This window comes from Ovis aries, chromosome X, assembly GCF_016772045.2.
Source record: "Ovis aries strain OAR_USU_Benz2616 breed Rambouillet chromosome X, ARS-UI_Ramb_v3.0, whole genome shotgun sequence".
Classification (NCBI taxonomy): Eukaryota; Metazoa; Chordata; class Mammalia; order Artiodactyla; family Bovidae; genus Ovis; species Ovis aries.
In genome coordinates, this window is record NC_056080.1 from 62,579,195 (window position 1) to 62,605,142 (window position 25,948).

Consider the following 25,948-nt stretch of genomic DNA (forward strand, 5'->3'; position numbering starts at 1 on the left):
TCTAGAATTCCTTGACTGAATAAGCAGGACCTGAGATTGGCTAAATGCTCCTTTTTAATTTTATTTTCATTATGATGCTAGTCTTTGAAAACTTTATATTTCATCCATAAGGGCTAATGAGGAGACAGAAAGATTATTTCTGAAGGACTGAGGCCATACATAAAGTGTCTGAGAGAAAAAATTGGCTGTGGCTAATATATTTAAGATTTATGACTTCTATAATCTTGAGGCTGACCTCCCCACCATATGCTTTGCTTTCGTTCTTTTTGTTTCTTTTCTTCTGTATTCTTTCCTACTTCCCCTTAATTTTCTTCTTTCCTACCAGACTAGGTCTTCGGTTCGGTCCAGTTGCTCAGTCGTGTCTGGCTCTGTGTGACCCCATGGACTGCAGCATGCCAGGCTTCCCAGTCCATCATCAACTCCTGGAGCTTACTCAAACTCATGTCCATTGAGTCAGGTCTTAGGCCTACCCTTTTCAGGTCAATAAAACTGCTGATTATTCCTCACATGGGAATATTCCTCACGTAGTGACCAAGAAGCATACATACTTCCCCTGCTATGGTCATTTGGCTCTCTATAATCACAGACCAATGACTCTTGTCAATTTTGACTAATCCTTTGCATACTTCATTTTAGGGTCTATTATTCTGAAATTTGCTACTTTTTTATTTGTTTTTTCCGTTTGTGTTTTGCTCTGAACCCTTTTCTGGTTGGTGCAGCTATTGAAGATACTGCAGTTGCAGCAGTGTACATCTGGAACACTTGGCCGGCGGACTCGTTGAACTTCCCCAGGGACTACTCCAGGGAGAGGAGGAGAGGGGTGGAGAGGCCAGAACAGTTGCCTGCAAGTAGAGATGCCAGTACTGTCTGGCCATTCTGTGGACCATGCTTGTAAAAAAAAATCCACCTTATTCTGGACCTCAGTTTCCCCATTTGCTTATTGAAGGCACTTGTTCTTCACTCCAAATTCCTGTTGCAGTGGGAGAGGAAAACTACACTGGCTGTGGATTCTCTCCTACAGCACTTTCTACACTGTAAAGGGATCAATACGTTGAAATAATATACCAAGAAATCTTAGGGACTGTTTTATCTTGCATGAGGCAGCATCACTTCCGTTCCACCTGGCACAGATGGGCTTCTTACGCTTAGACCGAGGCCCCAGACTCACTCCAGGAGTGGGACTGACCCACCCCATTCTCACTCCCTTTGGCTCTGAGGCTCCTGGGTCTCCTTTTCTTTTGGCGGGCCATTGAATTGCAAACACAGCAGGCATGGTTTCATTCCAAACCCAGGACTGTTTTAATTAGTTTAACGTCTGCTAAACGCTTTGAAGATTGAAAGAAACAGATAAGTACTGGATGATGTTATTAACAACTGCAGTTAATTGCAAACATTTCTATTAATACTAGTTTCCGCCTCCTTTTCTTTGCTCTAGTTTCCTTCCAAGGTTCCCCAATTCTTCTCAGCCTCCCTCGCCTCGCCTCCTCCTCTCCCCTCTTCCCCCCCAACGCTGAACTGGCGCTCTAGGGTTAAATTGGGGCGGAGTCCAGGGATGAACGACAGCCACAGTCACCAACTGGAACCGGGCGAGCTAGAAGAGCTGGGTGGGGCCGCGGGACAGAGGCGAACCCACACGCCCCCAGGCCCCGCCCCGCGGCTGGAGGCCCCGGGTGGAACTGTAGGGGGCGGGGCGCCGAGGCTTGGCGGGCCCGGTGGTTGGGCGTACCAGCACCCGCTTGAGGCACGGGGCGGGGTCGGCCGGGGCCTCCTCCCTCATTCCCTCGGCGGGCCGAGCCGCCTGTCCCTCCCTCCCCTCCTCCTCTCTTTCCCACCCCTCGGAGAGGAGCTGCACATGAGGCTGCTCCCTGCTGGGTCCCGCCCAGCCTCCGTCGCGCAGGAACGGGTCCCTGCAGCCCCCAGCCGATGGCAGGACAGTAGCCGCCTGTCAGGGGTCGCGAAGGGCTGAGGCAGACGCGGCGGCTCCCGGGCCTCAGAGAGTGGGTGTCTCCGGAGGCCATGGGCTACCCCGAGGTGGAGCGCAGGGAACCCCTGCCCGCGGCAGCGCCGCGGGAACGCGGGAGCCAGGGCTGCGGCTGTCGCGGGGCCCCAGCCCGGGCGGGCGAAGGGAACAGCTGCCGGCTCTTTCTGGGTTTCTTTGGCCTCTCCCTGGCCCTCCACCTGCTGACGTTGTGCTGCTACCTAGAATTGCGCTCCGAGTTGCGGCGGGAACGGGGAGCTGAGTCCCGCTTCAGCGGCCCCGGTACCCCTGGCACCTCGGGCACCCTGAGCAGCCCCGGTGGCCTCGACCCCAAAGGTCCCATCACCCGCCACTTCGGGCAGCGGTCCCCGCAGCAGCAGCCGCTGGAACCGGGAGAAACTACGCTCCCCCCAGACTCCCAGGATGGGCACCAGGTGAGTCACTCTGGAGGGGCAGGGCCCCCTCACCATGTGCGCAGGGCGGGGGCCGGGGAAGGACTCTGCCACCTCGAGCTGAGTTCGACGGCTGGACCGGGGAGGTGGTGGGCGAGCCAGGGAGAGGTCGCCTGGGGGCAGGTTGTCCTCGGTCCCTGGCTCAGCTCACTCTGAGTCTCTCAGGACCCCCGGACTTGGGAACTCTGGCCGGCGCCCGCCGCCCCCGGCTCCGGCTGCCTCGGGAAGAGTTGGCGGCGCTCCCAGCCGGGCCGCGGCGCGAAGGTGCGGGCGCTGCCCCCCTGGCCGACTAACGGCAGCAGCCTGGCCGTTCTGCTCCCGGTGAGATTCTCCGCCCGCTGTGCTTGTTTTTTCGTGTCCAGAGCTGATGCCAGCACTAGCAGACTCTCGTTTGGAGTTGGAGCTGTAAACAGCTGTAATAATTGCTCCACGCCCGTTGAAACAACTTTGAACCGTGTTTTCCGCGCGAGGTCCTGGTGCGCTGACCAGATCGTGGACTTGTTCACACTTACCTGCAATTTGAGACGAATTGTCCTCGGTAATTTAGTGAGGATCAGACCCCCTGAAGAATTCTGGTGGAAATATACCGTCTTGCTAGACAACTTTTGAAACAGCAAATCTCTTTAGGGAAATTTAGTGCACTTAAACTAAATATTCTCGTTTGCCATATTTTGTCTCATGTAAACTTAAGAGAAGCAGCCAAGGATCTTTTTGAGGTGGTTGAAGAATAACAGTCAATTTGTTCCTCTTGAGGAAGAGGGGAAGTCGTGCAAATAAGCTCCTTGAGGTGAGCGACCCAGGCCTTCTATATTTACTATCACATTTAGAGTCATTGCCCTACTGTATAACATTGTTTGTGCTACTTTGACCACCCATCCAAAGCTGGTGTTGCATTCATGATAATGCTGTAATATTAGGACTGACACAGTTTCTACATTGTAAAGTTCTCCTGAGTCTTAAAATGTTTTGCTAGCACACTTCAACTTATATAACAGTTTATCAGGGAAGTGAATCAATAGACAGGCTTCTGGTACTTGAAACTTTAAACACTGCAGCTACATGATAATTAACTAGGATTCTGGTTCCCTTTATCTATCCACCCTGCATCCCTGACTATACCCAGTAGAAATACTTAGCAGCTGAACATTGGTATTCTGTGAAAAGATGAAGGATTGAACTTCCTTAGTCAAATAGTGACCAAGGCTTTTTGGCATTCAGAATTGACAGACCTGTTTGTAGGCTGAAGACTAGCAGAACAGCTGTATTCTGGGGATTCTGTGATGGTATCGGATTCTCATATGGTCTATAATGACGTTTAGTTGCCTTTGCATGGTACTTGAAATAGTTCTGTCTAGGTTTAAATACAGTGCCCTATCTTCTGTCCTTTATTCTTTCTGTTTTAGTCTTTTCGAGGAGTAGAAATAAGCATACTGTTTCTTTACATTTACTGACATCAATTGGTTAGAGTTTTTGTGAATTATGAGGAGCCATGAGTCCTTTTGATAACTCACCTTGGAGAACACATAATTCCAATGGGGGAAATGACTTGTCTAAAGTCATACAACTATGATCAAAATTAGGATGGTAGCCGGTCTCTTTGCTCCCAGTTCAGTTCCCATTCCATGATATACTACTTTCTGGAGACTTTTGTCAGGTAGCTGGATAGAGCTTTGTTTGCATCATTTTTTACTCTACCTTCATTTTAGCCAGACTAAGTTTAACCATGTATTCCTTATTTTTCCTGAACTTCACTTTCAGGAGAATCAGAGTATGCTTTGAAGGAATTTTAGCCCAAAACGAACTTAAGATTTAAGGATATTAGTTTTAGTATACCAAGCCAAAAAAAAAAAAAAAAGGAAATGTTGATTGGCTAGTAAATTGATACTGCTACATCTTGGGTAAAATTTGCAGTGCCCTGGTGCACCCTCTGCTGGCTTTGCAAGGACATTCAGTCGCAGTATTGCTGACAGTCAAGATTCTAAATTGTGCTGACAGAATCTGATTCATAAATAAGGAAGTAAACAGCCTAGTGGGATTTGGCCACGTAGGTCATATTTTTATATTTCAGTTTTCAACACAAACAGCTGCTGTTACAGCAACTCTTAGATGGAGAGGAAGAAAGATAAAAATATACACCCTTCCATGGGCAAAACACTCAGGTTTCACACCAGTTTATCTGCAAGGAGTGCAGGCAAACTGATAAGAGTAAATTGCAGGAAGATCTCATGAGACCAAGTAGGGAGACTAGTCACAGGTACGTCATTGTATAAGGTCATGCAAACCTATCCATGCTATGAGAGGATGGGCTCAGTTATGACTCAAGAAAGGGATCTAGAAGTCACTGAAGATGTATGTATGCCATCTTTCAATTTTAAGACTTTAAAAACAGAATACAGAAGGAAATTAGGGCAGTCAGGATACATAACAGAGAGATCAACAAAATTCTCCTAGGGACTTATTAGAAAAGCCTCCCGAGTGGAGACAGTTGTTCGTGATAAAAAATGAAAGGGTCACTGTGGACCTTCTGGAATCATGCCAGTCTCCTACAGCTGGAGTAGCTGAGTATCTGGAGGTTTATCTGGATACTCACTGGAGATGATCCCAGGAACTATTATAAATACATCACATCAGTCTCTGAGTCAGATAATACACAATATTATTGTTAGAGTAAAATAAAAATCACTGTTTATGAATCTGTGAAGAAGTTGGCCCAGTTGTGACTGTGGTCCTAAAAGCCAAGAATATGGTGGGCATTAACAGGAAGAGTGTTGAAAACAATGATGAAACAAAACTCTTATCATTTCCCTGTAAAAGACGAAAAGTGGATTTGCATTCACAATCATATAGGTAATCCTGGTGGCTGCTCATCAAGAAAAACTTAACAGCTGATACAAATCCCCAGAAGCCAACCTAAATTGATCAAAGTGTTGGAAGGATTTTCTAGTTGTTTTTTTCAGTCTGTAGAAAGAAGGATATGATCAAAGTATACTAAACCATGAGAGAGATGAGTAAGGTTAATGTACTGCTGTAATTTAACAATATAGTTCAATAAATAGAAAGCCTGCTATGAGCCAGCCACTATATTAGGTATTCAGTTCAGTTCAGTCAGTTCAGTTGCTCAGCCGTGTCTGACTCTTTGAAACTCCATGGACTGCAGGCTTCTCTGTCCATCACCAACTCCCGGAGCTTGCTCAAACTCATGTGCATCGAGCTGGTGATGCCATCCAACCATCTCATCCTCTGTCATCCCCTTCTCCTCCTGCCTTCAATCCTTCCCAGCATCAGGGTCTTTTCCAATGAGTCAGTCCTTCACATCAGGTGCCAAAGTATTGGAGTTTCAGCTTCAGCATCAGTCCTTCCAATGAATATTCAGGACTGATTTCCTTTAGGATGGACTGGTTGGACCTCCTAGCAGTCCAAGGGACTCTCAAGAGTCTTCTCCAACACCACAGTTCAAAAGCATCAATTCTTTGGCACTCAGCTTTCTTTTAGTCCACCTCTCGTATCTGTAAATGACTACTGGAAACACCATAGCTTTGACTGGATGGACCGTTGTTGGCAAATAATGGCTCTGCTTTTTAATATGCTGACTAGGTTGGTCATAGCTTTTCTTCCAAGGAGCAAGTGCCTTTTCATTTCATGGCTGCAGCCATCATCTGCAGTGATTTTGGAGCCAAAAAAACTAAAGTCTGTCACTGTTTCTATTGTTTGCCCATCTATTTGCCATGGAATGATGGGACCAGATGCCATGATCTTAGTTTTCTGAATGTTGAGAGTTGAGCCAACTTTTTCACTCTCCTCTTTCTCTTTCATTAAGAGGTTCTTTAGTTCTTCGCTTTCTGCCATAAGAGTGGTGTCATCTGCGTATCTGAGGTTATTGATATTTCTCCTGGCAATCTTGATTCCAGCTTGTGCTTCCTCCAGCCCAGTGTGTCTCATGATGTACTCTGCATATAAGTTAAATAAGCAGGGTAACAATATACAGCCTTGACATACACCTTTCCCTATTTGGAACCAGTCTGTTTTTCCATGTTCAGTTCTAACTGTTGCTTCTTGACCTGCATACAGATTTCTCAGGAGGCAGGTAAGGTGGTCTGATATTCCCATCTCTTGAAGAATTTTCCACAGTTTGTTGTGATCCACACAGTCAAAGGCTTTGGCTTAGTCAATAAAGCAAAAGTAGATGCTTTTCTGGAACTCTTGCTTTTTCAATGATCCAACACATGTTGGCAATTTGATCTCTGGTTCCTCTGCCTTTTCTAAATCCAACTTGAACATCTGGAAGTTCATGCTTCATGTACTGTTAAAACCTGGCTAGGAGAATTTTGAGTGCTTGGTATCTCTAATTTTCTTGAAGAGATCTCTAGTCTTTCCCATTCTATTGTTTTCCTCTATTTCTTTGCACTGATCCCTGAGGAAGGCTTTCTTATCTCTCCTTGCTATTCTGTATTCAAATGGGTTTATCTTTTTTTTTCTCCTTTGCCTTTAGCTTCTCTTCTTTTCACAGCTATTTGTAAGGCCTCCACAACCATTTTGGCCTTTTGCATTTCTTTTTCTTGGAGATAGTCTTGAATACTGCCTCCTATACAATGTCTAGGAACCTCTGTTCAAGGTTCTTCAGGCACTCTGTCAGATCTAATCCCTTGAATCTGTTTGTCACTTCCACTGTATAATAGTAAATGATATGATTTAGGTCATACCCGAATGGTCTAGTGGTTTTCCCTTTCTTCAATTTAAGTCTGGATTTTTCAATAAGGAGTTCATGATCTGAGCCACTGTCAAGCTCTCAGTCTTATTTTTGCTGACTATATAGAGCTTCTCCATCTTTGGCTGCAAAGAATATACTCAATCTGATTTCGGTATTGACCATCTGGTGATGTCCATGTGTCAAGTCATCTCTTGTGTTGTTGGAAGAGGGTGTTTGCTATGACCAGTGCATTCTCTTGGCAAAACTCTGTTATTCTTTGCCCTGATTCATTTTGTACTCCAAGGCCAAATTTGCCTGTTACTCCAGGTAACTCTTGACTTCCAACTTTTGCATTCCAGTCCTCTGTAATGAAAAGGACATCTTTTTTGGTTATTAGTTCTAGACGGTCTTGTAGGTCTTCATAGAACCATTCAAATTCAGCTTCTTCAGTGTTACTGGTTGGGGCATAGACTTGGATTACTGTGATAATGAATGGTTTGCCTTAGAAACGAACAGAGATCATTCTGTCATTTTTGAGAATGCACCCAAGAACTGCATTTTGGACTCTTTTTGACTATGATGGCTACTCCATTTCTTCTAAGGATTATCTTTATTACCTTCACCATACTTGGTCTCAGGTCAAACAACAGGGAGGGAACACAGCCCCGCCTATCAACAGAAACTTGGATTAAAAAGGTACTGAGCATGGTTCAGCCTGTTAGAACAGGACCCAGTTTTCCCCTCAGTCTCTCCCATCAGGAAGCATCCATAAGCCTCTTATCCTTATCCATCAGAGAGCAGACAGAATGAAAACTACAGTCACAGAAAACTAATTCAAACTGATCACATGGACCACAGCCTTGTCTAACTTAATGAAACTGTGAGCCATGCCATGTAGGGCCACCCAAGATGGACGGGTCATGGTAGAGAGTGCTGTCAAGACATGGTCAGTGGAGAAGGGAATGGCAAACCACTTCAGTCTTCTTGCCTTGAGAACCCCATGAACAGTATGAAAAGGCAAAAAGATATTAGGTATTAGGCATATTTAGATGGTTGGAAGATTATTTTGTGGGGTAGGCAAATAAAGGTAGTATCTCATTCAGACAGTTTTCCTGAGAGATACTCTAATTGGAACTCTTAAGGTTTAAGTGCTTAGAAAAATATGTTTGTGCATACTTATAATGGTTTATTGAGAACTGTTAGCAATATTTGGAATATGTCCCTAATTATTTGAGGTGAGCCTTTCATTAAGAGCCTCTTAATGAAAGTGAAAGAAGAGAGAGAAAAAGTTGGCTTAAAACTCAACATTCAAAAACTAACATCATGATATCCATTCCCATCACTTCATGGCAAAAAATGGGCAAACAGTGGAAACAGTGACGGACTAGTTTTTTCGGCTCCAAAATCACTGCAGATGGTGACTGCAGTCATGAAATGAAAAGGCACTTACTCCTTGGAAGTAAAGCTATGACCAACCTAGACAGCACATTAAAAAGCAGAGACATTACTTTGTCAGCAAAGGTCCATCTAGTCAAAGCTATGGTTTTTCCAGTGGTCATGTATGGATGTGAGATTTGGACTGTAAAGAAAGCTGAGTGATAAAGAATTGATGCTTTTGAACTGTGGTGTTGGAGAAGACTCTTGAGAGTCCCTTGGACTGCAAGGAGTTCCAACCAGTCCATCCTAAAGGAAATCAATCCTGAATATTCATTTGAAGGACTCACACTGAAGCTGAAACTCCAATACTTTGGCCACTTGATGCAAGGAACTGACTCATTGGAAAAGACCCGGATGCTGGGAAAGATTGAAGGCAGGAGGAGAAGGGGACAACAGAGGATGATATGGATAGATGGTATCACCGACTCAATGGACATGAGTTTGAGCAAACTCTGGGAGTTGGTGATGGATAGGGAAGCCTGGCGTGCTGCAGTCCATGGGGTCGCAAAAAGTCAGACACAACTGAACAACTGAACTGACTGATTTGAGGTGATGTCATTGAAGTTAACCTTAACTTTGCACAAAACATCTCTTGGTTTAACTGGATAGGACATTAGTGTATCTAGATTTGATGCTAATTATTAGGGCCAGTTGATCAAGAAAATGACTAGGAATCACTAAGTCCAAGAATTATTTTAGCGGAATGGGATGCAGATAAAATCATTTTCTATAGGGTTAAATTTAAACTTTTCAGTGTGACATTGAAGGCTTTCAATGAACTGGCTCCATTATACTTATCCCCTTTTGTCTCTTCCTAATCTACTCCTGCAACCCGCCCACCATATTCTGTCTTGGAATCATTCCCCAGTTGTTATTGCCGTTTCTGTGTTTAATAAATTTTGTGTTTTTATATTAGAGCGCCTTCTTTTCTGTCTTTTTCCACAATACTGGTTATAGTTGGTTATAGTGCTGGTTATAGTTGGGATACCTGAATACTTGTCAACTTAAATATTATTTGGGGCCTTTGGAGATGTTCATATAAAACAAAGAGTTTTGTAACAGGCCTATTTTCCTCAGGTCTTGCTAAGCCTATGAATTGTCACCTATGCTTAGGTGTGTAGATAGCTCCACTGGTAATATTTCACTGGTTTCTAGAATCATTAGACAGTGAAATTGAGAAGAGGCCTAACTACATTAGCTGTATGATGGTGGAAAAAGTTTTCTGCTATGTCTCATTTGATGTTCTGTTTTATTTGCATTTAGGTCTTATCTCTTTCTTTTTCTCTTAACTCTTGTGAAAAATAACTTGTAATTTATCTGTGACTACCTTACAGGGAAGATCTCTTTATATCAGAGAACTTCTGAAGCCATTTAATTCCCAAGAACATTACCAAGAAAACTACTTGCCTTACCTGCAGGGTGCCCTCTTGGAGGGTCATTTTCATCTGACTAGTCTATAAATACTCATCACTTAGCTCTTCTTTTTTTCCCCTACTTTTTTCATTGAAGTATACATACAGAAAAGTTCATAAATCATAATTGTACAACTCGATGAATTACCATAAAGTGAATACACTAATGTTACCAGAACTCAGGTCAAGAAATAGAAGTATTGGTAGCATCTCGTAACCCCCATCTTACTTACGCCCCAGCCCTATCACTATACCATCTTCCTTCTCCAAAGTGAATGACTATCCTGATGTCTAACATCATAGATTACTTTTTCCCATTATGAACTTGATATAAATGAAATCAAGCAGTACATATTCTCGGGTGGCCTTTTTTGGCTCGGTGTCATGCTTTTTTGATGTCTGTAATGTTGCATGCAACTGTAGTTTTTTATTTGCATTATTATATATTATTCACTGGTTTGAATAATACCACAGGTTATTTATTCATTCTACTGATAATGAATTTTTGGATTGTTTACTGTTTGGGGTTAGTATAAATAACAGTACTATGAATATTATTACACAGGTCTTTTGGTTATATGTACTTGAATTTCTGTGGGGTATATACCTAGGATTGGAATTTCTGGGTCATAGGGAATGCGCATTTTCAAATTTATTGATAACGACAGCTTTTCTCAGTGATTGTACCAATTTGCATTCCCAATGTATGGCAATGTATGAGAATTCTAGTTGTTCCACATCCTTGCTAATACTTGTTATTGTCACTGTTTAAATTATAGCCATTCTGGTGGGTCGGTTTGTAGTAATACCACATTGTGATTTTAACTGGCATTTCTCAGAAGATTAATGAAGTTGTACTCCTTTTCATATGTTTATTATGTTTGGTTATCTTCTTTTGTGAAGTGCCTATACAAGTCTCTTGCACATTTTTATTGGATTGTTTGTTCTTATAAATTTGTGGATTCTTTTTTTAATTTTAGATTTAAAAAAATCAATTTATTTTTTATTGAAGGATGATTGCTTTATAGAATTTTGTTGTTTTCTGTCAAACCTCAACATGAGTCAGCCAAAGGTATACATATATCCCCTCCCTTCTGAACCTCCGTCCCATCTCCCTCCCAATCCCATCCCTCTAGGTTGATACAGAGCCTCTGTTTGAGTTTCCTGAGCCATACAGCAAATTCGCACTGGCTATCTATTTTTCATATGGTAACGTAAGTTTCCATGTTACTCTTTCCATATGTCTCACCCTCTCCTCACCTCTTCCCATGTCCATAAATCCGTTCTCTATGTCTGTTTCTCTATTGTTGCCCTGTAAATAAATTCTTCAGTACCGTTTTTCTAGATTTCATATGTATATGTTAGAATATGTTATTTATCTTTCTCTTTCTGACTTCACTCTGTATAATAGGTTCTAGGTTCATCCACCTCATTAGAACTGATTCAAATGCGTTCTTTTTATGGCTGAGCAATATTCCATTGTGTATATGTACCACAACTTCTTTACCCATTCATCTGTCTCTGGACATCTAGGTTGCTTCCATGTTTTAGCTATTGTAAATAGTGCTGCAGTGAACATTGGGATACATGTGTCTCTTTCAATTTTGGTTTCCTCAGGGTATATGCCTAGGAGTGAGATTCCTGGGTCTTATGGTGGGTTATTCCTAGTTTTTTAAAAGAATGTCCATACCATCTTCCATAGTGGCTGTGTCAATTTACATTCCCACCAACAGTGCAAGAGGCTTCCCTTTTCTCCACACCCTCTCCAGCATTTATTGTTTGTAGACTTTTTGATTATGGCCATTCTGACCAGTGTGAGGTGATATCTCATTGTAGTTTTGATTTGCATTTCTCTTATAATGAGTGATGCTGAGCATCTTTTCATGTGTTTATTAGCCATCTGTATGTCTTCTTTGGAGAAATGTCTGTTTAGGTGTTTTTCCCACTTTTTGATTTGGTTATTTGTTTTTCTGGTATTGAGTTGTATCAGCTGCTTATATATTTTGGAAATTAATCCTTTGTCAGTTGTTTCATTTGCTGTTATTTTCTCCCATTCTGAGGGTTGTCTTTTTACCTTGCTTATAGTTTCCTTTGCTGTGCAAAAGCTTTTAAGTTTAATCATGTCCCACTTGTCTACTTTTGTTTTTATTTCCATTACTCTAGCAGGTGGGTTATAGATCTTGCTTTGATTTATGTCATTGAGTGTTCTGCCTATGTTTTCCTCCAAGAGTTTTATATTTCTGTTTGTACATTTAAGTCATTAATCCATTTTGAGTTTATCTTTGTGTACGGTGTTAGGAAGTGTTCCAATTTCATTCTTTTACATGTACCTGTCCAATCCCAGCATCATTTATTGAAGAGACAATCATTGCCCCATTGTGTTATTCTTGTCTCATTTGTCAAAAATAAGGCACCCTTAGGTGCCTGGGTTTATTTCTGGGCTTTCTGTCTTGTTCTGTTGGTCTATATTTTTGTTTTTGTGCCAGTACCATAGCATACTTGATGATTGTAGCTTTGTAGTGTAATCTGAAGTCAGGAAGGTTGATTCTTCCAGCTCCAGTTTTCTTTCTCAAGACTGCTTTGACTATTCGGGGTCTTTATTGTTTCTATATGAATTGTGAAATTTTTGTTCTAGTCCTGTCACAAATGCCATTGGTAATTTGATAGGGATTGCATTGAATCTGTAGATTGCATTTGGTACTATAGTCATTTTCACAATATTGATTCTTCCTACCCAGGGACATGGAATATCTCTCCATCTGTTTATGTCATCTTTGATTTCTTTCATTCAGTTCAGTTCAGTTCAGTCGCTCAGTTGTGTCCGACTCTGCGACCCCATGAATCGCAGCATGCCAGGCCTCCCTGTCCATTACCAACTCCCGGAGTTCACTCAGATTCACGTCCGTCGAGTCAATGATGCCATCCAGCCATCTCATCCTCTGTCGTCCCCTTCTCCTCTTGCCCCCAATCCCTCCCCGCATCTGAGTCTTTTCCAATGAGTCAACTCTTCGCATGAGGTGGCCAAAGTACTGGAGCTTCAGCTTTAGCATCATTCCTTCCAAAGAAATCCCAGGGCTGATCTCCTTCAGAATGGACTGGTTGGATCTCCTTGCAGTCCAAGGGACTCTCAAGAGTCTTCTCCAAGACCACAGTTCAAACACATCAATTCTTCGGTGCTCAGCTCTCTTCACAGTCCAACTCTCACATCCATACATGACCACAGGAAAAACCATAGCCTTGACTAGATGGACCTTAGTCGGAAAAGTAATGTCTCTGCTTTTCAATATGGTATCTAGGTTGGTCATAACCTTTCTTCCAAGGAGTAAGCATCTTTTAATTTCATAGCTGCAGTCACCATCTGCAGTGATTTTGGAGCGAAAAAAAAAAAAAATAAAGTCTGCCACTGTTTCCACTGTTTCCCCATCTATTTCCCATGAAGTGATGGGACCAGATGCCATGATCTTCATTTTCTAAACGTTGCGCTTTAAGCCGACTTTTTCACTCTCCTCTTTCACTTTCGTCAAGAGGCTTTTTAGTTCCTCTTCACTTTCTGCCATAAGGGTGGTGTCATCTGCGTATCTGAGGTTATTGATATTTCTCCTGGCAGTCTTGATTCCAGCTTGTGCTTCTTCCAGCCCAGCATTCCTCATGATGTACTCTGCATATAAGTTAAATAAGCAGGGTGACAATACACAGCCTTGACGTACTCCTTTTCCTATTTGGAACCAGTCTGTTGTTCCATGTCCAGTTCTAACTGTTGCTTCCTGACCTGCTTATAGGTTTCTCAAGAGGTAGGTCAGGTGGTCTGGTATTCCCATCTCTTGAAGAATTTTCCACAGTTGTTTGTGATCCACACAGTCAAAGGCTTTGGCATAGTCAATAAAACAGAAATAGATGTTTTCCTGGAACTCTCTTGCTTTTTCCATAATCCAGCGGACTTTGGCAATTTGATCTCTGGTTCCTCTGCCTTTTCTACAACCAGCTTGAACATCTGGAAGTTCACTGTTCACATATTGCTGAAGCCTGGCTTGGAGAATTTTCAGCATTACTTTACGGGTGCGTGAGATGAGTGCAATTGTGTGGTAGTTTGAGCATTCTTTGGCATTGCCTTTCTTTGGAATTGGAATGAAAACTGACCTTTTCCAGTCCTGTGGCCACTGCTGAGTTTTCCAAATGTGCTGGCATATTGAGTGCAGAACTTTCACAGCATCATCTTTCAGGATTTGAAATAGCTCCACTGGAATTCCATCACCTCCACTAGCTTTGTTCGTAGTTATGCTTTCTAAGGCCCACTTGACTTCACATTCTAGGCTGTCTGGCTCTAGGTGAGTGATCACACCATTGTGATTATCTGAGTCATGAAGATCTTTTTTGTACAGTTCTTCTGTGTATTCTTGCCACCTCTTCTTAATATCTTCTGCTTCTGTTAGGTCCAGACCATTTCTCCCTTTTATCGAGCCCATCTTTGCATGAAATGTTCCCTTGGTATCTCTAATTTTCTTGAAGAGATCTCTAGTCTTTCCCATTCTGTTGTTTTCCTCTATTTCTTTGCATTGATCACTGAGGAAGGCTTTCTTATCTCTTCTTGCTATTCTTTGGAACTCTGCGTTCAGATGCTTATATCTTTCCTTTTCTCCTTTGCTTTTCACTTCTCTTCTTTTCACAGCTATTTGTAAGGCCTCCTCAGACAGCCATTTTGCTTTTTAGCATTTCTTTTCCATGGAGATGGTCTTGATCCCTGTCTACCGTACAATGTCATGAACCTCAGTCCATAGTTCATCAGGCACTCTATCTATCAGATCTAGTCCCTTAAATCTATTTCTCACTTCCACTGTATAATCATAAGGGATTTGATTTAGGTCATACCTGAATGGTCCAGTGGTTTTCCCTACTTTCTTCAATTTAAGTCTGAATTTGGCAATAAGGAGTTCATGATACGAGCCACAGTCAGCTCCTGGTCTTGTTTTTGTTGACTGTATAGAGCATCTCCATCTTTGGCTGCAAAGATTCTTTCATTAGTGTCTTATAATTTTCTGTGTACAGTTCTTTTGTCTCCTTAGGTAGGTTTATTCCTAGTTATTTAATTATTTTTGTTGTAATGGTGAATGGGACTGATTCCTTAATTTCTCTTTCTGATTTTTTCATTGTTAGTATATAGAAATGCAAGTGATTTCTGTGTATTGATTTTATATCCTATAACTTTGCTAAATTCACTGGTTAGCCCTAGAAATTTTCTGATACTATGTTTAGGGTTTTCTATGTGCAGTATCATGTCATCTGCAAACAGTGAGAGCTTTATTCTTTTCTGATCTGGATTCCTTTTATTTTTTTTCTTCTCTGAATGTTGTAGCTAGGACTTCCAGAACTATATTGAATAATAGTGGTGAAAGTGGACACCCTTTTCTTGTTCCTGATCTTAGGGGGAATGCTTTCAGTGTTTCACCATTGAGAATAATGTTTGCTGTAGGCTTAGCATATATGGCCTTTACTATGTTAAGGTAAGTTCCTTCCGTGCCCATTTTTTGAAGAGTTTTAGTCATAAATGGGTGCTGAATTTTGTCGAAGTTCTTTTCTGCCTCCATTGAGGTTATCATATGGTTTTTATCTTTAAATTTTTTCATATGGTGTACCACATTGATTGGTTTGTGTATACTGAAGAATCCCTACATCCCTGGAATGACCCCAACTTGATTATGGTATAGGAGCTTTTTGATGTGTTGCTGAATTCTGTTTCCTAAAATTTTGCTGAGGATTTTTACATCTATGTTCATCAGTGATATTTGCCTGTAGTTTTCTTTTTTTGTGTTGTCTTTATTTGCTATTGGTATCAGGGTGATGGTAGCCTCTCATAGAATGAGTTTGGAAGTGTTCTTTCCTCTGCAATTTTTCAAAAGAATTTTAGAAACATAGGCCTTAGCTCTTCTCTAAATGTTTGAAAGAATTCTCCTGTGAAGCCATCTGGTCCTGGGCTTTTGTTTTTTGGGAGATTTTTGATCACAGCTTGAATTTCAGTGCTTGTGATTGGGTTGTTCATAATTTCTATTTCTTCCTAACTCCTCTAAGAATCTGTCCATTTCTTCCAGGTTATCCATTTTATTGCCATATAGTTGTTCATAATAGTCTCTTATAATGCTTTGTATTTCTCCATTGTCTTTTGTAACCTTTCCCTTTTCATTTTTAATTTAGTTGATTTGATTCTTCTCTCTTTTTTTCTTGATGAGTCTGGCTAAAAGGTTTGTCAATTTTGTTTATCTTCTCAAAGCACCAGCTTTTAGCTTTATTAATCTTTACTATTGTTTCATTTCTTTTAAATTTATTTCTGCTTGGATGTAATGTCCTAAAGATATCAATGAGCTCCATCTCATCTAATGTATCATTTAAGACTTGTGTTTCCATATTAATTTTCTGTTTTGATGATCTGTCCATTGGTGCAGTGGGGTGTTAAATTATCCTACTATTATTGGGTTACTGTCAGTTTCTCCTTTTATGTCTGTTAGTGTTTTAGGTATTGAGGTGCTCCTATGTTGTGTGCATAGATATTTATAGTTGTTATGTCTTCCTCTTGGATTGATCCCTTGATCATTATGTAGTGTCCTTCCTTATCTCTTGTAATCTTCTTTATTTTAAGGTCTATTTTGTCTGATATGAGGATTTTGACTCCAGCTTTCTTTTGCTTCCCATTTTCATGGAATATATTTTTCCATTCTTTCACTCTCAATCTATATGTGTCTTTAGGTCTGAAGTGAGTTTCTTGTAGACAGCATATATATGGGTCTTGTTTTGTATCCATTCAGTTAGTCTGTGTCTTTTGGTTGGAACATTTAATCCATTTCCATTTAAAGTAATTATTGATATATATCTTCCTATTGCCATTTTCTTAGTTGTTTGCAGTTGATTTTGTAGATATTTTTCCTTCTCTTGTACTTCTTGTACTTTAACATTTGTTGTAAAGCTGGTTTGGTGGTACTGAATTCTCTTAACTTTTGCTTTTCTGAAAAGCTTTTGATTTTTTCATCAATTTTGAATGAGATCCTTGCTGGGTACAGTAATCTTGGTTGTAGATTTTTCCTTTTCAGTACTTTAAATATATCTTGCCATTCCCTTCTGCCCTGCAGAGTTTCTGTTGAAAGATCAGCTGTTTGGAGTTTCCCTTGTATGTTAATTGTTGCTTCTCCCTTACTGCTTTTAATATTCTTTCTTTGTGTTCAGGCTCTGTTAGTTTGATTAGTATGTATCTTGATGTGTTTCTCCTTGGGTTTGTCCTATATGGGACTCTTTGTGCCTTTTGAACTTCATTGACTATTTCCTTTTCCATGTTGGGGAAATTTTCAACTGTAATCTCTTCAAAAATATTCTCATACCCTTTCTTTTTCTCTTCTTCTTCTGGGACACGTATAACTCAAATGTTGGTGTGTTTGATATGGTCCCACAGGTCTCTGAGACTGTCCTCAGCTCTTTTCATTCTTTTTACTTTATTCTGCTCTCCAGAAGTTATTTCCATCATTTTATCTTCCAACTCACTGATTCTGCCTCAGATATTGTTATTGATTAATTTCAGTAATTGTGTTATTTGTCTCTGTATGTTTATCCTTGAATTCTTCTAGGTCTTTGTGAATTGATTCTTGCATTTTCTCCATTTTGGTTTCAAGGTTTTTGATCATCTTTACTATCATTATTCTCAATTCTTTTTCAGGTAGTTTACCTATTTCCTCTTCATTTATTTGGACTTCTGTGTTTCTAGTTTGTTTCTTCATTTGTACAGTATTTCTCTGCCTTTTCATTATTATTATTATTTTTAAGTTATTGTGTTTCAGGTCTCCTTTCCCAGGCTTCAAGGAAAGTTGAATTCTTTCCTTAAAGAAGGTTGAATTTTTTCTTCCTTTTGGTTTCTGCCCTCCTAACATTGGTCCAGTGGTTTGTGTGAGTTTTCTATAGGGTGAGATTTGCGCTGAGTTTTTGATTGTTTGGTTGTTTGTGTTTTCTCTGATGGGCAAGGCTGGTCCTGTGTGGTCCTATGTGAAGTGGTGGTCCTGTCTGCTAATGATTGGGTTTGTATTTTTATTTTTTTTGTTATTTAGATGAGGTGTCCTACACAGGGTGCTACTGGTGGTTGGGTGTTGCAAGGTCTTGTATTCAAGTGGTTTTCTTTGTGTGAGTTCTCACTATTTGATACTCCTTAAGGTTTTGTTCTTGCCTGGAGAATCCCAGGGATGGGGGAGCCTGGTGGGCTGCCGTCTATGGGATCACACAGAGTCGGACACGACTGAAGCGACTTAGCAGCAGCAGCAAGGTTAGTTCTCTAGTAGTCTAGAATCTTGGAGTCAGTGCTCCTACTCCAAAGGCTAAGGGTTTGATCTCTGGTCAGGAACGAAGATTCCACAAGTGATTCATTATGGCATTAAGTGAGATTAAAACAAATATCCAAAAACGAGAAACCAAAGATGAACCCCAGAGAAATGGCAGTTACAAAGTCAGGCATATAATAATTAAAATGATGGACTATACACATGTACATATACACCTATGAGCAAAGTGGAAAAAATACAGTAGACTGACCCAGTGAACAATGGAAATCAAAAATTATATTTACCAGTTAAGAACAAAACTACCTTAAGCACACACTGAAAAACAAAACTAAAGCAAGGTGCCAGCCAAGTGGGGAATAAAGCAATAAAATGAAAACTAACAAATATGTTGAGAGGAAAGAAAAGAAAGAAAGAATAGATATGCAAAGTAAATAGAGGTAGATGAAGAAGATTTATATACATTAAAGATTACTGTAAGGGGAAAAGAACAGTAGGAAAGGCAAACAAAGGAATAAATATAGAAAAATATCAGGTTTAAAAATTAAAAATGCAAATTATAAAAAAGAAAAGAAAAAAGCAGAAGAAAGAAAAAAGGGAGAAAAAAGGGAAAACTCCACAGAACAGCAACAGCCCAGTGTAGAGGCAGAGGTTTATAACAATAATAGAGAGTGTGACTGAATATACACATATACATATACACTCATGAGCAAAGTGTAAGCAGTCCAACAAAAATAGAGTAGATTGACTTAGCAAACAAAGGAAACCAAAAATTATATCTACCTGAACAAAACTAATTCAAGCATGAGCTAGAAAATAAAACTAAAGAAAGGTGCCAATTGGGGAAGAAAGCAATGAAAATAAAACTAACAAATATATTGAGAGGAAAGGAGAGAAAGAAAAAGGAAGAATAGACATGCAAAGTTAAATAAAGGTAGATAAAGAAGATTTACATATGTTAAAGTATAACTGCAAGGGGAAAAGAACAGTAGGAAAAGCAAAGAAAGGAATAAATGTAGAAATAATAATAATAGGTTTTAAAAGTTAAAAATTAAAATTAAAAAAGAAAAAGAGGAAAACTCCACAGAACTGCAAAAGCCCAATGTTCAGGCATAGGTTTATGACAACAATAAAAAATGTGACTGAGGAAAAAAATAAAAGCTCAAAAGCTTAATTGGATTTCTTAGTGCCAATAAAATCAACAACTACAACAGAGTGGGGGGAAATCCTATAGAATTGACAGAACAGGTCAAAAAATAAGAATAATGTTTTTCTTGAGTTACTGCTGTCAGAGTCCTTTCCCGCGCTGGGAGTCACAGTCCACCTTACCTCCCTAGGATGCCCTCCAACACTGTGCTGATCTCTGGACCTGCTATGGGGGCAGCTCAGATTCTAATCTGGTCCTACTCCTGTGTGTTCTTGCCTCCAATGTCCACAGCTATCAGAGCTTGTGTGTTTTCTTTTGTGGGAGCTCTCAATGGCCTTTTAAATATTCTATCAACACAGAGTCTGCTTAGTTGATCGTGTGGATTTAATATGCACCTTGTACAGCTGATAGGAAGGTTTTGGGTCTTCTTCCTTAGCCACACTGCCCATGGGTTTCAATTGTGGTTTTATTTCCACTTCTACACGTGGGTCATCCACTGGAGTTTAGCTCCTGAGGCTGCCCTGCAGGGCTTGGGCTTGCCCCTGTGAGGGCCAGGTGTGGAGGTGGTGCAGCTGCTTGGGTCACAGGGGTTCTGGCTGCAGCAGGTAGTTGGGGGTGGGCAGCTAGGGCAGCAGGAAATATAGTGCTCTAGAAGAGTATGGCAACCAGTATTGGCCCATACGCTCCAGTATTCTTGCCCGGAGAACCCCTTCTCTGACAGAGAAACCTGGCAGGCCACAGTCTATAGGGTCGCAGAGAGTCAGACACGACCAAAGTGACCCTGTGTGCATAGATGCAAGACTCTTTTTTGCCTGTGGTACTTCTGCCCCAGTGAGAGTTGAGCATGAAGGTGGTGCAGCTGCTTGGCTTGAAGGGACCCTGGCGGTGCCAGGTGTTCAAGGACATAGACTGCTTCCATGGCAGGAGTTATGGCCCTATCAGAGTCTTTTTTCCGAGCTTCTTGTAGCTGGTGATCAGAAGGCCTCTTTGGCCAGTCTTTCTGAAGCCCTCTTTGGCCAGTCTTTCTCCATAGCTCCATCCCTTCAAGCACTTAGAGGGTGGTGTTTGGCGTGTCAGGCACATAGAGTGGCCACCCTGGCTGGGTTCCTACTCTGTAGATTGGTATGTCAGGCACTTGAAGGAGCACCCTGGGTGTGGTCCCACTCTGTAGTTCAGTGTGTCTGGTGTTTGATGGGCCAGCCTCTCTATTATTCAGCTGCTGATGCTGGCCTGTGGGGATAGAGAGGCTATGGTGATGGCTCTACCCCGATGCATGACTCAGCAGTATCGCCTTGCTTCCATGGCTGCCCGGCTTTCCTCCACAGGCATTTCCCACCACAATCTCCTCCCTCACATCCCCTCGATCCGTCTCTCCACAGTCAACAGCAGCCCCCACCCTGGGATTGCTCCAAAATCCCTGAACTCCAGCTCCCAGCTGCTGTGCCTTCCAGGAGACCAGTGTTCTGTCCCAGGTATGTATCGCTTCAGCAAGGACTGTCTGATTCTCACTCCATTTAGGCTGCCACAGATCAGCTGTTTCACTCTCAGCTTTAAATGTTTCTCTTCTGACTCAGACAATTGCCCTGTTGTGGGGATTGGACCCCTGCTTCAGTCCACCCACCCACTGAGGGCAGGTCCAGTACTACCAACACTCCTGTTTTTTCCCCCTTTGTTCCTTCATCCTACCGAGTTTTGTGTGCCTGTGTATATTCTTTTCCACTGGTCAGGTTCTCCTGTCCTCTGTCAGCTGGTGTTCTGCATGCACTTCTGTGTCTGAAGGTGTGTTCCTGATGTATCTATGGAGAAAGATGTACTCCACGTCCACCTACTCCTCTGCCATCTTGTTCTCCGCTTTTTAATATGCTGTCAAGGTTAGTCATAGCTTCTTTTCCAAAGAGCATGTGTCGTCTTATTTCATGGCTGTGGTCACCATCTGCAGTGATTTTGGAGCCCAGAAAAATAAAGTCTCTCAGTGTTTCCATTGTTTCCCCATCTACTTGCCATGAAGTGATGGGACTGGATGCCATGATCTTAATTTTCTGAATGTTGAGTTTTAAGCCAGATTTTTCAGTCTCCTCTTTCTCTTTCATCAAGAGGCTCTTTAGTTCTTTGCTTTCTGCCATAAGTGTGGTATCATTTGCGTATCTGAGGTTATTGATATTTCTCTCTGCAGTCTTGATTCCAGCTTGTGCTTCATCCAGTCCAGCATTTCACATGATGTACTCGGCATAGAAGTTAAACAAGCAGGGTGACAATATACAGCTTTGATGTATCCCTATTTCTATTTGGAACCAGTCTCTTGTTCCATGTCCAATTCTAACTGTTGCTTCTTGATCTGCATACCGATTTCTCAGGAGACAGGTCAGGTGGTCTGGTATTCCCATCTCTTGAAGAATTTTCCAGTTTGTTGTGATCCACACAGTCAAAGGCTTTGGTGTAGTCAATAAATCAGAAGTAGATGTTTTTTCCTACAACCGTCTTGCTTTTTTGATGATCCAATGGATGTTGGGAATTTTGATCTCTGGTTCCTCTGCCTTTTCTTAATCCAGCTTGAACACCTGGAAGTTCGCAGTTCACGTACTGTTGAAGCCTGGCTTGGAGAATTTTGAGCATTACTTTGCTAGCGTGTGAGATCTGGATCTCAAAATATTTGCTTTTGCATGTTCATTGCAGCATTCAAAATAGCTAAGATGTGGAAACAATAGAAATGTCCATTGATAAATAAGTAGATATAGAAAATGTGGTATATACATACAATAGGGTACTATTTCACATTAAAAAAGAGATTCTGCCACATGTGACAACATGGATGAACCTTGAGGACACTATGCTAAGTGAAATAAGCCAGACACAGAAAGGCAAATAGTACATGATTCCACTTATATGAGGTATCTAAAATAGTCAAATTTATAGAATCAGAGAGTGGAATGGTAGTTTCCTAGAGCCAAGGGTGGGGAGAGAAAATGTGGTTGCTAATCAGCAGGCATTAAATTTCACTTAAGCAATATTAGGACTTCCCTGGTGGCTCAGACGGTAGTGTCTGTCTACAATGTGGGAGACCTGGGTTCAGTCCCTGGGTCGGGAAGATCCCCTGGAGAAGGAAATGGCAACCCACTCCAGTACTGTTTACCTGGAAAATCCCATGGATGGAAGAGCCTGGTAGGCTACAGTTCATGGGGTTGCAAAGAGTCGGACACGACTGAGCAACTTCACTTCACTTCTTCTTCTAACCAATATAAGTTCTAGAGATCTGCTATAGAACATATATAGTCAAAAATAATGTATTGTACACTTAAAATTTTAAGAGGGTGGGTTGCATGTTATGAGTTCTAACCACAGTAAAATAAAATTAAGGGAGAAAACCCTCCTGGAATTTTTGTTTTGATTGGATTGAATCTAAAAATGAATTAATGGAGAACTTTCCTTTACTATATTGAATCTTCCAATCTATGAATATGGTATATATCTCCACTAACTTACTTAGGTCTTTAATTTTTCTTGGTAATATTTTGTAGTTTTCTATGTATGGTGCTTGTATACCTTTCATTAGATTTATTCTAAGATATTTGATATTTTTGAAGCCATTTAAAATGTTATCTGCAGTTGATTCTGTGATCCATTTCCTAAGTCCATGTCTTGGTTGAAGAAAATTGTCTCAAGGACAGTTGTCTCATCTCCCAAGGAGATGCTTCCTTTCATTATCATGCATCCAGTGCCTGATTAATGAGGGGGTAGAAAGGCTTGACCTTCACTCTCCAAATACAGAAACCTTTAAAAGGCCGTATTAGCTCCAGAGCTATCTATAAATTTGGCTAGGGTCTTTTGGAGATTGTTTTTTCCCTCTTATACATATGTTGACCCCCAAAGCAATAAAAGTAGTGCTTGATAAACTATGTTACCGAGTCTGCTTAACAGGAAAACCAACCAAACAAGGACCACATAATTTTAAAACTTCATTTTAAAATTGCTTCTGGCTTATGCCTAGAAATATAGTTTCTGTTAAATATTGACTTTGTATACAGCAGTATATAAAGTATACCAGAAAAAATAATTGTGTTGAACTCATTTATTAGTACTAACAAAGTATCTGAAGGTCTTGTGGATTTTCTTTGTACACCATCACACCGTTTATGAAAAATGATGTTTTATCTTTCTATTTCTTCCTTTCCAATATCTATACTTAAGATTTTTTTCTTACCTTATTGCACTGTCTTGAACCTTCAGAATAATGCTGTTTAGGAACAGTAATAGCAGGACAGAGGGAAGGAAAAAAAAGAGATAGTAATAAGATGCATCTTTGTCCTATTCCCAATCTAAGAGGGAAAAGCATTTAATGTTTCACCTCCATAATGTTTGTTATAGTTTTAAGTTTTTTCTAGTTATCACTTCAAAAGTTCTTTTTTAGTACTGATTTACTGAGAGTTTTGTTTTAATCATAAATGAAAATAGCATTTTATCAAATGGTTTTCCTGCATCTATTGAGATAATCATATAACTTTTCCCATTTAATATAGTGTTTAATGTAGTGTTAAAACAATTTTACGCTTGTGGAATAAACCTAGTCTTGCTATTTTATTTAGCACTTTTGGTTTATTGTATAACTAACTCATATTGTCATATTTCTTCTCATATATGAAGTGCAAAGCCTAGAAATTAAGGCTTTCATGTTCATATAGAATTACCTGTAATAATCCTGTTAGTTTAAAGAATATCCATTTGCAAACATTTACAGTGTGTGACAGTCCACATTATCTCTTATCTTTTGCTACATTCAGCATATCCCCTAGCTCCATCCTAAGGACTGATATGTAATTTCATATGAAATACATACTATTATTTATTTTTCTTGATTTTATTTAGCTTTATACATTTCTGATTATCTGAATATTTTCTTCATAAAACTGTCATCAAAAAAGAGCAAAAGAGAGATTACTTAAGTTTGCTTCAGTGTTCAAGTTTGTTTTTCTTTTTCCCCACTTTGCTTCAGTTGTCCTAAATATGATGTATTATTTATTTTATATATTGCTAGATTTGGTTTGCTAAAATTTCATTTAGGATCTTTGTATCTATGTACATGATTGAGATTAGCATGTAGTTTTCCTTCCTTATCAGTCTTGAACAAGGTTAAAATGTTCCCATAAGATTAGTTGTAAGTATTTCATTTCTACTTTTTGTCTGTAAGAGTTTATGTATTATTAGTAATAATTCTTCCTCAAATGTAGCAAAGCATCTGCGCCTAGAATTTTTTGGGTGGGGGAAAGGGAGATTTTAATCTCTAGATTTTCTATCTTAAAAAAACATTTATTTATTTATTTGGCTGCACCAGGTCTTAGTTGCGGCATGTGAACTCTTAGTTGCAGCATGTAGGATCTAGTTTCCTGACCAAGGATTGAACCCGGGCCCCCTGCACTGGGAGCACAGTCTTAGCCACTGGACCACCAGGGAAGTCCCATTTGCTATGTTAATAGAGATAAGATTTTCAGATTTTATTCAGTTTTTTGGTAAATTTGTATTCTAGAAATTTATTTAGCAAAGATTTCAATTTATTCACAGAAACAGTTTCATGATATCCTCTGCTACTGCTGCAGCTAAGTTGCTTCAGTCATGTCCTACTCTGTGCGACCCCATAGATACGGCAGCCCACCAGGCTCCGCCATCCCTGGGATTCTTCAAGCAAGAACGCTGGAGTGGGTTGCCATTTCCTTCTCCAGTGCATGAAAGTAAAAAGTGAAAGTGAAGTCACTCAATCATGTGTGACTCTTCGCGACCCCATGGACTGCAGCCTACCAGGCTTCTCTGTCCATGGGATTTTCCAGGCAAAAGTACTGGAGTGGGTCGCCATTGCCTCACTCTTTCGTTAATGATGTGGTAAAGTATACGTAACATGAAACTTATCATTATAAGCATTTTTATGGTTCAGTGACAGAGAGTACATTCAGAATGTGGGTACCCATTGCCTCTATCTGTTTTCAAAACTCTTTGAGTCCTCTCAAACAGAAAATCCATACCCATTAAACAGTAACTCCCTATTTCCCCCTACCTGTGACCACCAGTAGCCTCCATTATACTTTCTGTTTCTTTGAATTTGCCTGTTTTAGTTATCTCATATATCAGTGAACTCAGTTTGGGCTTCTCGGAGGGCTCAGTGGTAAAGAATCCACCTGTCAGTGCAGGAGCTGTGGGAGGTGCAGTTTCGATCCCTGGGCTAGGAAGATCCCCTGGAGGAGACCATGGCAACCCCACTCCAGTGTTCTTTCCAAGATAATCCTGTGGACAGAGGAGCTTGGCGATCTACAGTCCATGGGGTCACAAAGGATCAGACACAAGTGATTGAGCATGCACACATAAGTGGAATCATACAATATTTCTTTTTTTGTGTCTGTGTTATTTCATCAATATTGTAGTATGTGTCAGAATTTTATCCTTTTTTTAAATGGCTAAATAATATTTCACTGTGTCTGTAGGTGTGTGTATGTGGGTACACAATATTTTGTTTATCTGTTCATTTGTTGATGGACGTTTTGGTGGTTGT

At 40.6% G+C, this 25,948-nt stretch overlaps 1 protein-coding gene across 5 annotated transcripts in view; it reads left to right on the top strand.

The window, feature by feature from the left end:
• Positions 1-25,948, top strand: part of EDA (ectodysplasin A) — a 365,424-nt gene that overhangs the window by 4,841 nt on the left and 334,635 nt on the right. For 4 of the 5 annotated variants that reach the window (XM_027963660.3, XM_027963661.3, XM_042242401.2 and 1 more), the window contains exon 1: positions 1,822-2,412. The exons of the other annotated variant lie outside the window; for it this stretch is intronic. In XM_027963660.3, the coding sequence (XP_027819461.1) occupies positions 2,017-2,412 (396 nt within the window). In that variant the 5' untranslated portion in view covers positions 1,822-2,016. Of the gene's footprint in view, positions 1-1,821; positions 2,413-25,948 lie in introns of those variants that run through there. 5 annotated transcript variants of the gene reach the window in all.